At 43.4% G+C, this 12,788-nt stretch overlaps 1 protein-coding gene and 1 long non-coding RNA gene across 5 annotated transcripts in view; one reads left to right on the top strand and one right to left on the bottom strand.

The window, feature by feature from the left end:
• Positions 1-56: 56 nt before the first annotated feature.
• LOC108158721 lies at positions 57-2,184 on the top strand. Its single transcript, XR_001775267.2, has 7 exons — positions 57-380; positions 475-512; positions 570-871; positions 928-982; positions 1,043-1,466; positions 1,522-1,585; positions 1,647-2,184. It is a non-coding gene; the product is annotated as an uncharacterized LOC108158721 (long non-coding RNA).
• Positions 1,898-12,788, bottom strand: part of LOC108158714 — a 41,781-nt gene continuing 30,890 nt past the window's right edge. For 3 of the 4 annotated variants that reach the window (XM_033391846.1, XM_033391848.1, XM_033391847.1), the window contains exons 2-5: positions 4,661-4,766; positions 4,324-4,584; positions 4,001-4,247; positions 1,898-3,932 (exon numbers count right to left, since the gene is read on the bottom strand). In XM_033391846.1, coding sequence (XP_033247737.1) covers positions 3,083-3,932; positions 4,001-4,247; positions 4,324-4,584; positions 4,661-4,766 — 1,464 coding nt within the window. In that variant the 3' untranslated portion in view covers positions 1,898-3,082. The remainder of the gene's footprint in view (positions 3,933-4,000; positions 4,248-4,323; positions 4,585-4,660; positions 4,767-12,788) is intronic. The other variant, XM_017291257.2, reaches the window with a different exon arrangement.

The following is a 12,788-nucleotide window of genomic DNA, read 5'->3' as shown; positions in this document are numbered from 1 at the left end:
GGTGATCGGAGCTTTGTCTGCCTTCAGAATCTGAATTAAGGTTTCTTAATTGACGATCTGCTATAGCCCCCCATTGTGTTTACGAAATATACACAAACATCATATGGGGATTTTTCTTCTTATCAGCGAATAAAGTGTTTGAGAATTGCTGGCGTGATTCATTGATGATCGCTCAACGAATACTATTGAATTTTTGAGGCTCTACGTATATGGTTAAATATTTTGTAGCCTCACTTTAATTGTCAATCATGTTAGCGTAAATAAATATTTTATCCAAATTCCGAATCATACAAAATGTATAAAATTGTGAATCTGCTAAGCTCGCACTTCGCTATAAGGCGTTTGCACCCACAGAAAATATACAACCTTCCAGCAGTCAAGTATGTTCTATAAAGACATCACATTGCATAATCTCCCATAAAGACATTAATTCTTTTTCAACCAGTCGATTTTCGATCAAATTCTCTTACTTAGGCAGTGTCAAGAGGTCTAACATTCCCTATATGCAAACGGTTTGTTAATAAGTCTAATATTTTCGAATTCTCCATCTAATAGATCTTCCATTCCAGAAGCAACGCGATCGGTTGGAAATTATACGCAAGAAAATCATAGCAGAACGAGAGTCACTTAAATCTAAAATTGAAAAAATTGAGAAACTTATAAATAATTTGGAAAAATTAAAATCCAACCCCGAAAAGAAGTCATAAAGACACAGTAAATCAAGTTAGCCCTGGAAAACAGCTCTGTAGTCCAAGTATTGTGCAGTTTCGAATTCTAAATTTTGAAATTTTTGGCCTATGATGTTTGGAACCGTCATCAAATCCATAAGGCTTCTGAAATTCAGAGATGTCCTGGCCACAAGCGGTCATCAGTGCGTATGTTCGGCTTTCCTGTATTCTTTTGTAACCTTTTTCCAATAACCAATAGACGAGGAGTGAGCCGGGACAAAACAGGAGAAGAGAAGCATCATTTTAAGAGAATTGTGAGTACTTAAATCAATCAATCAAGTTTTAACGAAGTTGTATATGCCTACGTCGAAAAGGAAATGGAACAACTGAAGAAAATTAGGCAGAATGTAATTAAGGATATGATGGCACAGATCGAGGCTCTGAAATACGAGATCAAAACCATTGACAGAGGGTTTTCCGAAGACAAAGAGTCAGTCAAAGAAGAGTTGTTGCAAAAAATAGAGCAGTTAAAAACTGAAATCGAGAAAATAAGAAAGACGATTGGAAAAAACGATTGAAAGATTGAAAGTAGGCGATCTTTCTAGTTTTAATCTGCCTCTGCCATTCCTTCACTAGACACTAAAATAACCTTCAAGTAATTTTAAAATTTTCATAGAAATACATTTTTGTTTGGATTATTCTTTTAAATTCACCGAAAATTATCGGAAATGCAGAAATATCTTTGCAACACGCGTCGACTCTTAGCTCCCCCAAATGTTGTTTTACACAGAGCTTCAAGTGAGTACTCAGATAATCGGGAAAGGTCTCTTGCTGTATTCGATAATATTTATAGGAATGCTAGCAACTTCTTGTACGAAAGAGCCAGAGCCGGAGAAAATGTCCACTTCCTGAAAATAGTACGTATTTGTGATCTGTATCCGATTTGGTATTGGTGTGAATTGTTTAAACATTATCCAGCTAAGAGAACAACTGATGAAGCGGCGCTCCAAACTGATGATGCAAAAGGTGCAGGTCATTGCAAAGATCAACAAAGTGGATGAGCAGATTAAGAGAATAACGGCAAAATCCGATGAAGACCAACAGGCACATTGACGGGGAACAGCACTAAGGGAAATACATAATATTTAATCTGAAATAAATTAAGAGGGCTATACCCGAACAGTTTTTTTCTTTCGTTTTTTTTATTTAAAATAATTTGTATTTTCTCATTTACATAGAAGCCTTTCAGGTCCGAGGGTTTTCTTCCCCTCTTCAAAGACCTGCCTGATAGTGGGAGCTTTCTTAAAACATACGATATATATATGGGGCTGTTTTTGTTTTGTTTTTGTTTTAATCATATATGGTAACAATTTGTTTTGCAGCGCAAATGGTAAAAAAAATATTGAAATGAACCTTCATTTAATATGGCATTCAAACAAACATCTATATGCACACACACATGTGCATTAAGAGAGGGACAGGGCATACGGGTGGGTATACGTATACACAAATCAAAATAAAGTCTATACAAAGATCGAATAAATACAAGTTCAAATCAAAATCAAAGATGACTCGACAGCTGTGTGTAGGGCTGCTGCGCAAAATACAATACAGTACATCCTCCTGAATAAGTCGGATTAACTTAAGAATACAAAAAGAATCGCCTATAGATATACTCGTACATGTATGTATGTACATATATGTATAAGCAGACCGTTAGTGGTGGTAGCAGAACGTAAAACTGAATTCAAGAACGTAAATGTAAAACTAGATTAAGTTGCCACGAAAGGTAGCAGTAAACTTGTTTACAATAAAATACTAATTTTCCACATGAAAAAAAAAAAAAAAACGTAAGTACAATACATTTGTGGTAGTTGAGCAACTTGGAGAATGATATTCCCTAGTACGAACTATAACTACAAACTAAAACTTGACTTGACTTGGTCAAGTGCTGGTGAGGCCAGAAGAGAGTGTTTTTTGTATGGGTGGGTTGGGTGTGGGTGTGTGTGAGGTAGGCTTGATGGGCGGGCGGGCGGCCGAGCGAGCGAGCGAGAGAAATATGGCATACTTTCGAGCGTCTCCTGGTCCTCCCTTCATCTGTGGCTTGGTTGGGTTCGGGTTGGGGTTGGGGTCTGTGTGCGGGATTCGCTTCTAGCTTTTCAAATACTGATCAACAATGCCAGGAATGTTGTGGTAGCATGTAACTCGGTGTCTATGTTTGTGACTGTGGGTGTGTTTGTGCGTGTGTGTGTGGATAGATATGAATCCTGCTTCTAACTTAGGTGTAAAACACTATCTCTAACTCTAGCCGATCTCCAGCTACGCCCTCTACCTGCGAACGGAGCTATGGAGTCGTCTGTTAAGGCTACAACTAACATAACATGAAACGCTGCTCGACTGACGCCCGCTGTGTCCTAACTGGGCAGCCGCTTGCTGGCCAGCTCCTGCAGCTTCTGCAGCGCCAGGGTCTTGTTGATCTCGATCAGGTCACGGCTGTGCTTGGCCGACTGCAGTTGCACCTCGAGGATCTTCATGCGCATCATGTGCTCCTTGCTCTGCATCTCCATGAACAGGCGCAGCTCAAAGTTGTTGCTGCTGGAGCTGCCAGTCGCGACTCCAACGCCAACGCCAACGCCATGTCCGTTGCTGCTGCTGCTGCCCGAACGCTCCAGGGCCTGGCAGTCTGTCGAAGGCGGCATGGATGTGGTCAAGGACTGCGGCTGATCCTCGATTCCCAACATGCTGCCGCTGTTGGTGCGCCGACGCTTGGGCAAAGGCTTCAGCAGATCATCATCGTCCTCATTATTGTTGTTGTTATTGGTGCTCTTGTGCTGGTGCTGCAGGGCGACCACCTGAGCTTGTGCCTGTGCCTGAGCCTGATGCTGCTGGATGGCGGCGGCGGCAGCAGCTGCCGCACTGGGGAACTGGCCGGTCCTCAAGGCGTTGAGAGCCTCCAGCGTGGCGGATATGTTATTCATGTTGAAGTTGGCCTGGAAGCCGGACATGTCGGGTCCGCCCGGAAGAAAGCCGCCACCGCCGCCGGTACTCGCATCGAGAGCAACGGCTGTCGAGACTGTGGCCGGACTCTCGGCCTCGTGGATCCCGTTGCGACTGTGATTGGGTGACACACTCAGACGCTCGCCACCGCCTAGGATGTTGCTCTGGTTGAGATGGTGACTGTTGTATTTCTCATCAAAGGTCTCGTTGTGCTCCTCTTCCTTGATGTCCACATCGCACATCTCCTGCGGTGGGGTACGACTGCTGCTTGAATGGAGAATATTGTTAGTTATAGATATCCAGCCGGAGGGAAAGATCTCTGGCGTTCCACTTACTCGTCCATGTCGTGCTCATCCCCATTGAATTTGTAGTCCTCGCGATACTCGAAACCCTCCTCCAGGGCCAGTGGAATCTTTGAATAGTCAATCCCATCCAAGGCCTCCGACTTGCAGGCCTTCTTCGCCTCCTGCATAAAGTCCCACACCTCGAAGGTGAACGGTGACGGCTTCTTGCGATCAGCCACCTCTGCCCCGAACCTGGCTAAACGATTGTTATAGTCGAGTATCTCATTCCGGGTGCAAGCTGATGGAAGAAAGATATTTTAAAATGTTAGGGCATTAATTTATTAGATGAAAGGCATCTTTCTGATGGCACATACCCTTCATGCGGCGCCACTGCTCCTTGAGGCGATTGCAGGTGCGATCGGTGCCAAATTGATTTGAAAACTTCTGGTGTATGATCTTCCAGGCCTTGTTCTTGACGGCTGTGAGGCCGGCATCCAGGCGCTTGTTCTCTATGATCCGCATATCCTTGCGGCACAGATCTAACAGGTACTTCTTCTCCTGATGATTCCAGTTCTGGGTGCGTTCCCGTTTCTTGTACATGTTCATCGATGGATTGTTCATGTACTGTGTCATCTCTGCGATGGGGATGGAATATGGAATTTTAATGGTCTGGTAGGAAGGCGGTAGGCGGAGGGTTAATGTATAACTTACCCGTCTTCAAGTCGACGCCCTCCAGCAAACTGTGGTTGGAATTCTGCCAGTTGGCGGCTATCTTCATAAAAGCCTCCAGATCGTTGGCTGTATACTGTTTGTTGACCTGCAGCGAGTAACGAGAGAAATGAGAATCGAGATATCACAAATGTGGGAGCGAGAATCGAATCGGAATCGGAATCGGAGTCATTGATTAGTCCTCAAATTACCGGCAAATCTGAATTATAATTCCATTACCCCTTGGGTCTGTCAGGTACATACTTTGGCATGCAAAGCTTGTGCCACATTCCCCACCATAAGAAGCGCTGCTTTGAGACGCACTTCAAGATTCAATGAACCTCATAATGATGACGATGATGATGATGATGATCGGATCGTTTCGGCCAAACCCGAGACAAAATGAAATATTTCGTGTGTCGGAGTGATACTCCGGGCACATCAATTAAACTTTTTTGTGGCCATAGCCGTAGGAGTCAATGAAAACAAAAGGATTTTGAGTCTGGAATTGTTATTTTCTTCATCGTCGTCTCCATCTTCTGCTCTTCTCCCTCCCTTGCATTACTTCTCGCTGCTTGATTTCTGACTTTGATATGACCAGAATGGAGGCGGCTGTAGATGCAGTCGCATTAATTGATTTTCAATTAGCGGACAGGAGACTGGAAAGAGGGGTGGGTGGCACACAGGCATATCAGTCAGCAAATGTTTGCAGGCCATAACGAAAATGGGCTAAGAGGAATATGAATATGAATATGAACAATCGAGTGATGTGAAAGAGACAGAGCGACCCAGAGAAAACGACAAATAAATAATGCCATGAAACGCGTTTTAATTTATAAATTAACAAAACTCACACACACACGCACACACAGATGCGGACATTTTGCTCGGAGTGCCTGTGTGTGTGTGTATCTGTGCTTGAGTGTGGGGGCGATCAAACGTCGCACTGACAGCCAATTATACCAAGATCAAATACACTCAAGCAAGCATCTACAAATTCTTCAAGCATATACCCTATACATCCATATATATGTACATATATAAATCAATACATCCATGTGGTGGCACATATTGAGCATATCCAATGCTCGCTACAGTGAAGCTGGCCTACAGCGGCTAGCAAGCTGATTTCTTCTCGAAGAAATTATCTGGAATCTATGTAAAGTAGACTCCGAACATCTGCCTTTACAGATCTCCCCAAAAGCTCTTGCCCTACCCCTGTCCCTACCTCGACCCGATCATATGTACGATCGTCAATCTTTAAGTACGTTTTATGGTGCTTTATTTTATTTCAGTTTTGTTCAGCGACCGATTCCGGTGTCTCCTCCTTCGGAAACCCACAAGTCTTGAAGAGGGAGGGGACTGGGGGACTGGCTGTAGAAACTGCGCCATGTGTTCAATATTTATGCCGTATCTGATTTACAATTTATATGTGTGTGTGTGTACATATATAGTAAGTACGCAGATATGTAGATACATTTGTATTTATCGCATACGCTCGACGAAGTCTATGAGATCCAAAGGAAACTTAGTCATTGGCATCGACAACGACATCGACAACCGACAGCGGCGCGTGCGCTTATTATTATTATATTTATTTGTACTCTTCCTATGTGTACGAGTACATATACACACACACATATCCACTTACATATATGTATTTCTTAACGAACAATTAATTATTATTGTCGACTATTATGGTAGTGTTTAAATTTTAGTCATGAGTTGGCTGGACTTTTGGGTTCGGTATTTTCGGTTTTCAGAGAATAATTGAAATGCGAGGCGAGTGTTCTGCTCTGTTCTGGCACAGAGCGCGCTTGCCGGCCAAGTTAGTCCAAAGATGAAGTTGAAAGATGCAAAAAATGATGGCAGACTGGAAGTTCTGGCACCTCCCGAAATGCCTCCGAAATGCCTCCCAAATGCCGCAATTTATAATCAAGTCTTGTGTCTGGCAATTTCGAATTGTTTCTAAGTTTGTTTAATGGGCTGCCAAGACCAAAAGTAATATCTCTATTATATTTAATATTTCCTGTGTTCCAATTAGGGATCCTTGGTAGCTTCCGAGACTGTTCCCTGACTTGTGCAAATCGAATATGCCTCAAAGATCTGAAGATCAAACAATAATCACTCCCTCCTCCAATCAATGTTACTTCAAAAACTAAGCATTGAAATTACTAAATAAGCAAACTGGTTTACATTTCCAGCGACTGTGTGTGTGTGTGCTTTAGATTTTTATCTATATTTCATTTTTTCGGTTGTTAATATGAAAACGAAAAATAATTACTGTATCTACATGCCCCTCAACAATTGTGAACCTACACACACGGAGCGTCTACAAAAGTCAACCTTGTGCCTTAAAATAAAGCAAGGCATTGTCTGTTGCCCACTACTACCAGCAGAGGTATAGCAGATACCAGATACCGGAGACAGACCAGACCAGAGACCAGGCCCAAAGACGACCATGCTCGATATACCGTAAGTACGTATCCATTGCCCGGGCAGGCAGTCCGTGCTTTGTCCATGCTTTGTCCGTGCTCTGTCCGTGCTCTGTCCATGCTCTGTCCGTGCTCTGTCCGTGTGTGTGGGTAATTACCACAAATTAACGATCGAATGAACGAACAAACGAACAACTTATTGTATTCTGCGGCATGCCTTAGCCCCAGCCCCAGCCTCAGCCTTAGCCTTAGTACGGTGAACTATTTCTGTCAACAACAAAAGTTAAAGCAGCGTTATAGTTCAAGCCAAATGAAAAATTTCAAATGGTAATGGCAATGGGAGTGGGGCATAAATGGAGCACACCAGACACACACACACACACACACACACACACACACACATTCTGATGGAGCTGTAGATGGAGTACAGCTATGGTCGTGCCCTGCGACTGATTCTGAACCTGGAGACGAATCGTTAAACGTTAAACTTTCGAGCACTTGAAATGATTTTACACACACAGAAATTCTCTGTTATTTCTACGACTTGCCCACGTTCTGGATTGCTGTTGAATGCCTCTGCTGCTGCTGCTGCTGCCGCTGCTGCTGCGTTGTGTAGCATAAATTTATGTATTATAATAATTATACAGAGAAAACTAAAAACGAAATGTCATCGAACGTTCAAGTGGCCGAAAAGAGCTCCCCTTCATTGCCCTACGTTTCCCCTCGTTCTCCTGCATTTTGGGTCTTTCGAGTGGCGTGTACGTGTAGTAGTGGAGTGGCAGGCAGGCAGGCAGGCAGGCAGGCAGGCAGGCAGGCAGGCAGTTGTGTGGCAGTTGAGGCAGTTAGGGCATTCATTGATTTGAATGCTTAAATCAAAGAAAAGAATTTGTTGTGCGCTGTTTATTGTTCTAACGTTGGTCGGAGAGCGCCTTAAGTGGCAGCCCCCCCCCCCAGAATGGGAACCCTGCCGCAGGTTCAAGATGCGAACATTTCTCGCTCTTCCGACTACTCGAACAATTTCTCTTCATACGAGAGCGAGAGAACACTGCTAAGGAGTGTAAATATTTTTGGAATGATATTTACAATTGGAGAATTTCTTAATTGCTTTACCAGAAATATTCGATAATACAGGAAATCTCAGTTCTTTCAAGTGGTTGGAATACTCTTAAGCGGGGATTGGATAATGGCATCTTATGATTTTTCATTAGATATTCGTATGACGAATAGGTTTATCTTTCGTTGAAATACCGTCTGTTCTTGTATTAATTGCATTCTTATGTTTTATCAGTAAATTCTTATGACTATTATCTGGAGTTTAGAAATGCTAGAAACGTCAGCTTTTGGCGTGTTCTGTCTATGATAATAGTCATAGATTACTCTGACAGATTACTCTCATATAGATCTCAGTTATTCAAGAGTCATAATTTGATATAAGACCTTAGTTTGTTTCTCTGCTGCCGCAGCTGACGGAAATTGACTCATGGCTTTGGCTCTGTGACTCTGTGGCTGTTTCTGGGGCTCTGGGCGAATTATGCTCCAGGTGTGCATGGCATGACACGGCTGCCGAAACAACAAATTTATTAGAAATTTGTTGCACACACACACACACACTGCGACAGCCACTGTGGCACATTTATGCAAACAAATAAACTAATTTCATGACGCACACGCGCGCCTGCGCAGTTGTCAGCGCAAAAGTCTTGCGTGTGTGTGTGTGTGTGTGTGTGTTTGTATCTGTGTGCTACTTACAATTGTAACTAAAAAAAAAAACTATATAAGATTTTTCTTTGTCAGGCATTTGGCTTTGTCTACTACGGGCCTGGCCTACACCCAAAAAATATATAGAAAGAGAGGGAGAGAGGGGGAGAGAGAGAGAGAGAGAAAATCATGGGTTCATCGACTTCTCTACTCCTCATCGGCGACGACAAATTGCGCTTTGTGCTGCGACAATTGCCAGCCAGGCATCGAATGGGAAGTGTCTGCTCCGCTCTGCCCCCTACCCCTCCCTGTCCCCCCCCCCCCTTCAACGTCTTTAGTGCTGTCTCAACGACGCATGCGTAGGTCTAAACTTACTAAATTATTATTGTTGTATTTCATTAGTCAGCCCCCAAAACCCCAGACCGAAACCCAAACCCAAAATCCAAAATCCAAGCCTCGCATACGAAATTGCGCAGCTGTGCATAGTTTTCAAATCAGAGTGAGACTCGCAATGGGGTGTGGGAGGGGGGGGATAGAGGGGAGACTGGGGAATGGAACTGAAACTTCGACTGAGACTTCGACTGTGGCTATGTGACAGTCATAGATATCGTCAAGTCAAATGGATTACCTTTATCTTTGATTCACATAACCCCCCGCGCCCCCCAAAACCCGTAAACCAGCAAAACAGCAAACACCAACCAAGGGAAACAATTGGAGCAGTCCACATTTGTATTTACGTGTATATAGTGGGAGATATGTACATTAGTTGGGCCATGTATTGTGCATACACTGTGAGAAAAACCACACACCCATCACCCAGACTTCAATTCCATGTTCGGTTTTAAGTTTACAAAAAAAAAATAGTGGCATTAGATAGGATTAACCATGATATAATTCTTTTCAATTCGTAGAAAATATATACAAATAAATATGAATGATATTTAAAACGAATATTTTCCATTTTCCGCTCTTGGGGCAAATATTGAAATCTGAGTATAGACATAACAATTTCAGGGCCTTTTTTCTTTCGGTGTAGGTATGCACAAAGTACTAGCAGAGCTCTCCAACTTTCTTGAGCAGAGCAGAGCAGAGCACAGCACACACCCTGAAAACATGGCTGGGCTGACAAGTTCATTACTCTACCACTATGTTCGAGTCTGCTACTCCGAGGCGACTCCTCCGCTCGACCCATCCACACAACAGTTGCCACTAACTTTGCTGCTGCTGCTGCCAGCACCCAGTCGCCTTATATGGTGGCGATACCAATTGTTAGTGTCTTTATGCCATTCGAAAGACCAAATTGGTTTGTCACTGTCTGCGTGCGAGTACGTTACATTGTCGAGCGATCATAAAAGTTCTTTGTGGTCTGGAATAGCCGATGGCCAGCGACATTTGCAAACCTTAGGCATAGCATCTTGTGTATGGGTTCGATGGGTCTTTTATATATAGTATATATTGGGAGTATTCCACTGGTCCCATAACTTAATTACAAGTTTATATTGCTCGACTGTCAAGCCCAGTCCTTACCCAACTTTTGTCTTATATTTTCTATCATCATTCTGGGCTGAAACGATAGACAATTCCAATTGAAAGTCAACAGCCAGCCAAATTGTGGATTTCAATTCAAAAGTTTCACGGCGTAGTGGGAGGGGAAGGGAGATTCTGCTTGATGTGGGTTCATGATGTTAACACTCAGAGCTGCTATCTCCACGAGTCTCTACCAGTCACACGTACCTACATATGTGTCTGATTTGATGGCCATTATTACTTACAGCCCCACAGCCCCACAGCCCCTCTCCGTCTCCGTCTCCCCAGGAACCAACCGCCAAACCAAACTCAAAAGCCAGACCAGAAAGAAAAGAAAAGAAAACAATTCTAAGCACTCGTTCGTTCACTCGTTTTGGGGCATACTTCTTTTTCGGTTTGGTTTTTCGGTTTGTTTTTTTGGTTTAGTCATTTTCCAAAAATTCATTTGAATATTGAAATTGTTTAAGTATCCACACCACACACATGTGTGTGTGTGTGTGTATCTAATTTCTATTTGTATTGGGCTTTAATGCCTTCTGCCCCCTGCCACAGACACAGCCACAGCCACAGCCACAGAGAGTGAGTGCCGCAGACCAGACCCAGACCCCAAACACAAAAAACTTCTTTATAATCGCATCAAGTCATGATTGCGCTCCAACTTTGAATCAACGTTGTTTTTTTTTTTACCATTTACCATTCCTTTTAAATGTGTGTTGTTGTTGTTGTTGTTGCTGTAGCACTTGAAGGCGTTCAAAAATAATTTCTGGTTCCATTTAAGTTGGTCTTAAAACGAAAACTGAAAACCGAAAACCGAACACCGAGCACCGAAACTCTTCAAGTAGACAACAGAAAAGAAAGCCCTTCCCCTCCCCCACTTTCCCACTTCCCCATTCCCCTGTACTCTCTCTCTCTCTCTCCCTCTCGGATAAGTTTTTTCTTCTTTACTTTTTGGTATTTTTTTGGCATTAATTGTTCCATGAACCGAATCTAAGATTGATTGAACGGAGTTGAACGAACTGGTAGTTGGGGTTGGGTATGGCTCTCTGGATCTCTGGTTCTCTGGATCTGGGTATGGGTATCTCTGGCTCAATGTAAATTATGGCACTGTGATTACCATTAGAGGCAGAATGAGTCGAATCTTTGAATGCGAACGAGACCGAGGCACGAACCATTTAGAATGATTTGTGGATGATCATCGGATTTGCCAAACAGAGCTGCCTGCAATATATCTACATACAATATACACTCGTATATCGGCAGCCAATAGCGCCAGAGGCCACGCCCCAAGCCCGGCAGCAAGTAGTAGCCGGACGGACAGACAGACGGACGGACGGAGGGACCGACGTCTTGTCATGTCGCAATGCGCAATAATAATTACAAATGATCGGATGTCAATTTTTATGGCGATATTTACAGGCAGGCCAATCCAACACTTCAACACAGGAGGGAGAGGGTAGAGGGTAGAGGGGCGGGGGACAAAGTCTTTTTAAACAAATGAAATTTATTGTTAACGGTTAGTGACCCGAATTACACGTATCGCTTATTTATATCTATCCATACAGCAAAACCCTAGCGCAAAGGCGATCGGTTCGAGTCTCCATCAACTGCGTGGTGCGTGTGTGTCTCGGTGTCTGTGTCTGTGGCATGTATCTTTAAGTAGCAACAGCAACGACGACTCTGGGCTCTGAGCTCTGTGCTCTGCCATCGAGTTTGGCCCCTTAAGCGTTTTAATTGCGCCAATGCCCGGGACGCCTACTACTACAACTACTGCCTGCTGCTGCTTCACAAAGCTCTGAGCGCGGAGATAATGTATCTTTGTATCTGATCTTAATGTGCCCAGAACCCGATCCCAACAACAACACAGCAGCACCACATGAGAGCATTAATAAGTACTTGCTACAAAGCACTGAGATCTCCGAGAGATCTATCACTCCGTGCTCGGAGCTGAACTGAAATGAAATGAAATAAACACGTTATTCATTCAAATAGGAATTGAATTGATGAGGCAGCCAGCATCTAATGCCAAGAATTTGCTGTGCGGGAGAAAGCTAATCAGCTGAAAGCAAACCAGAAATCAGATACAAACAAATATTGGAAAAGGATCTAGATATATGTAGATCTGGAGATCACAAAGATATGTGTGTCTTATGGTGGCACAAAGCCATTTCTGTACAAAAACAAATGTTAATTCGCTTCGGGGATACACATTTTGCATTTGGCATTTTGCAGCTATGCCCCGGCATTAATTCATTGCCCTCCCGCACGTCCAAACATGAATGTTATTCATTCCGAATGAATGAAAAAGTGGCCACGCACATTACTTGCGACCGTTTGTCTGTGTCTGTGTGTGTATCTCTTGGATACAGCTGTAGCTCTCAGTCCCATTCCTTGGACTCTTTGCTGGCGTTCTTTATGATTTCGCACGTACAACAATTCCGTTCCGACTTCTCCTGGGAAAGGAAATCAGAGCA

The sequence above is a fragment of the Drosophila miranda genome, chromosome 3 (genome assembly GCF_003369915.1).
Source record: "Drosophila miranda strain MSH22 chromosome 3, D.miranda_PacBio2.1, whole genome shotgun sequence".
NCBI classification, from domain to species: Eukaryota; Metazoa; Arthropoda; class Insecta; order Diptera; family Drosophilidae; genus Drosophila; species Drosophila miranda.
This window is presented reverse-complemented; position numbering and strand designations above follow the sequence as displayed.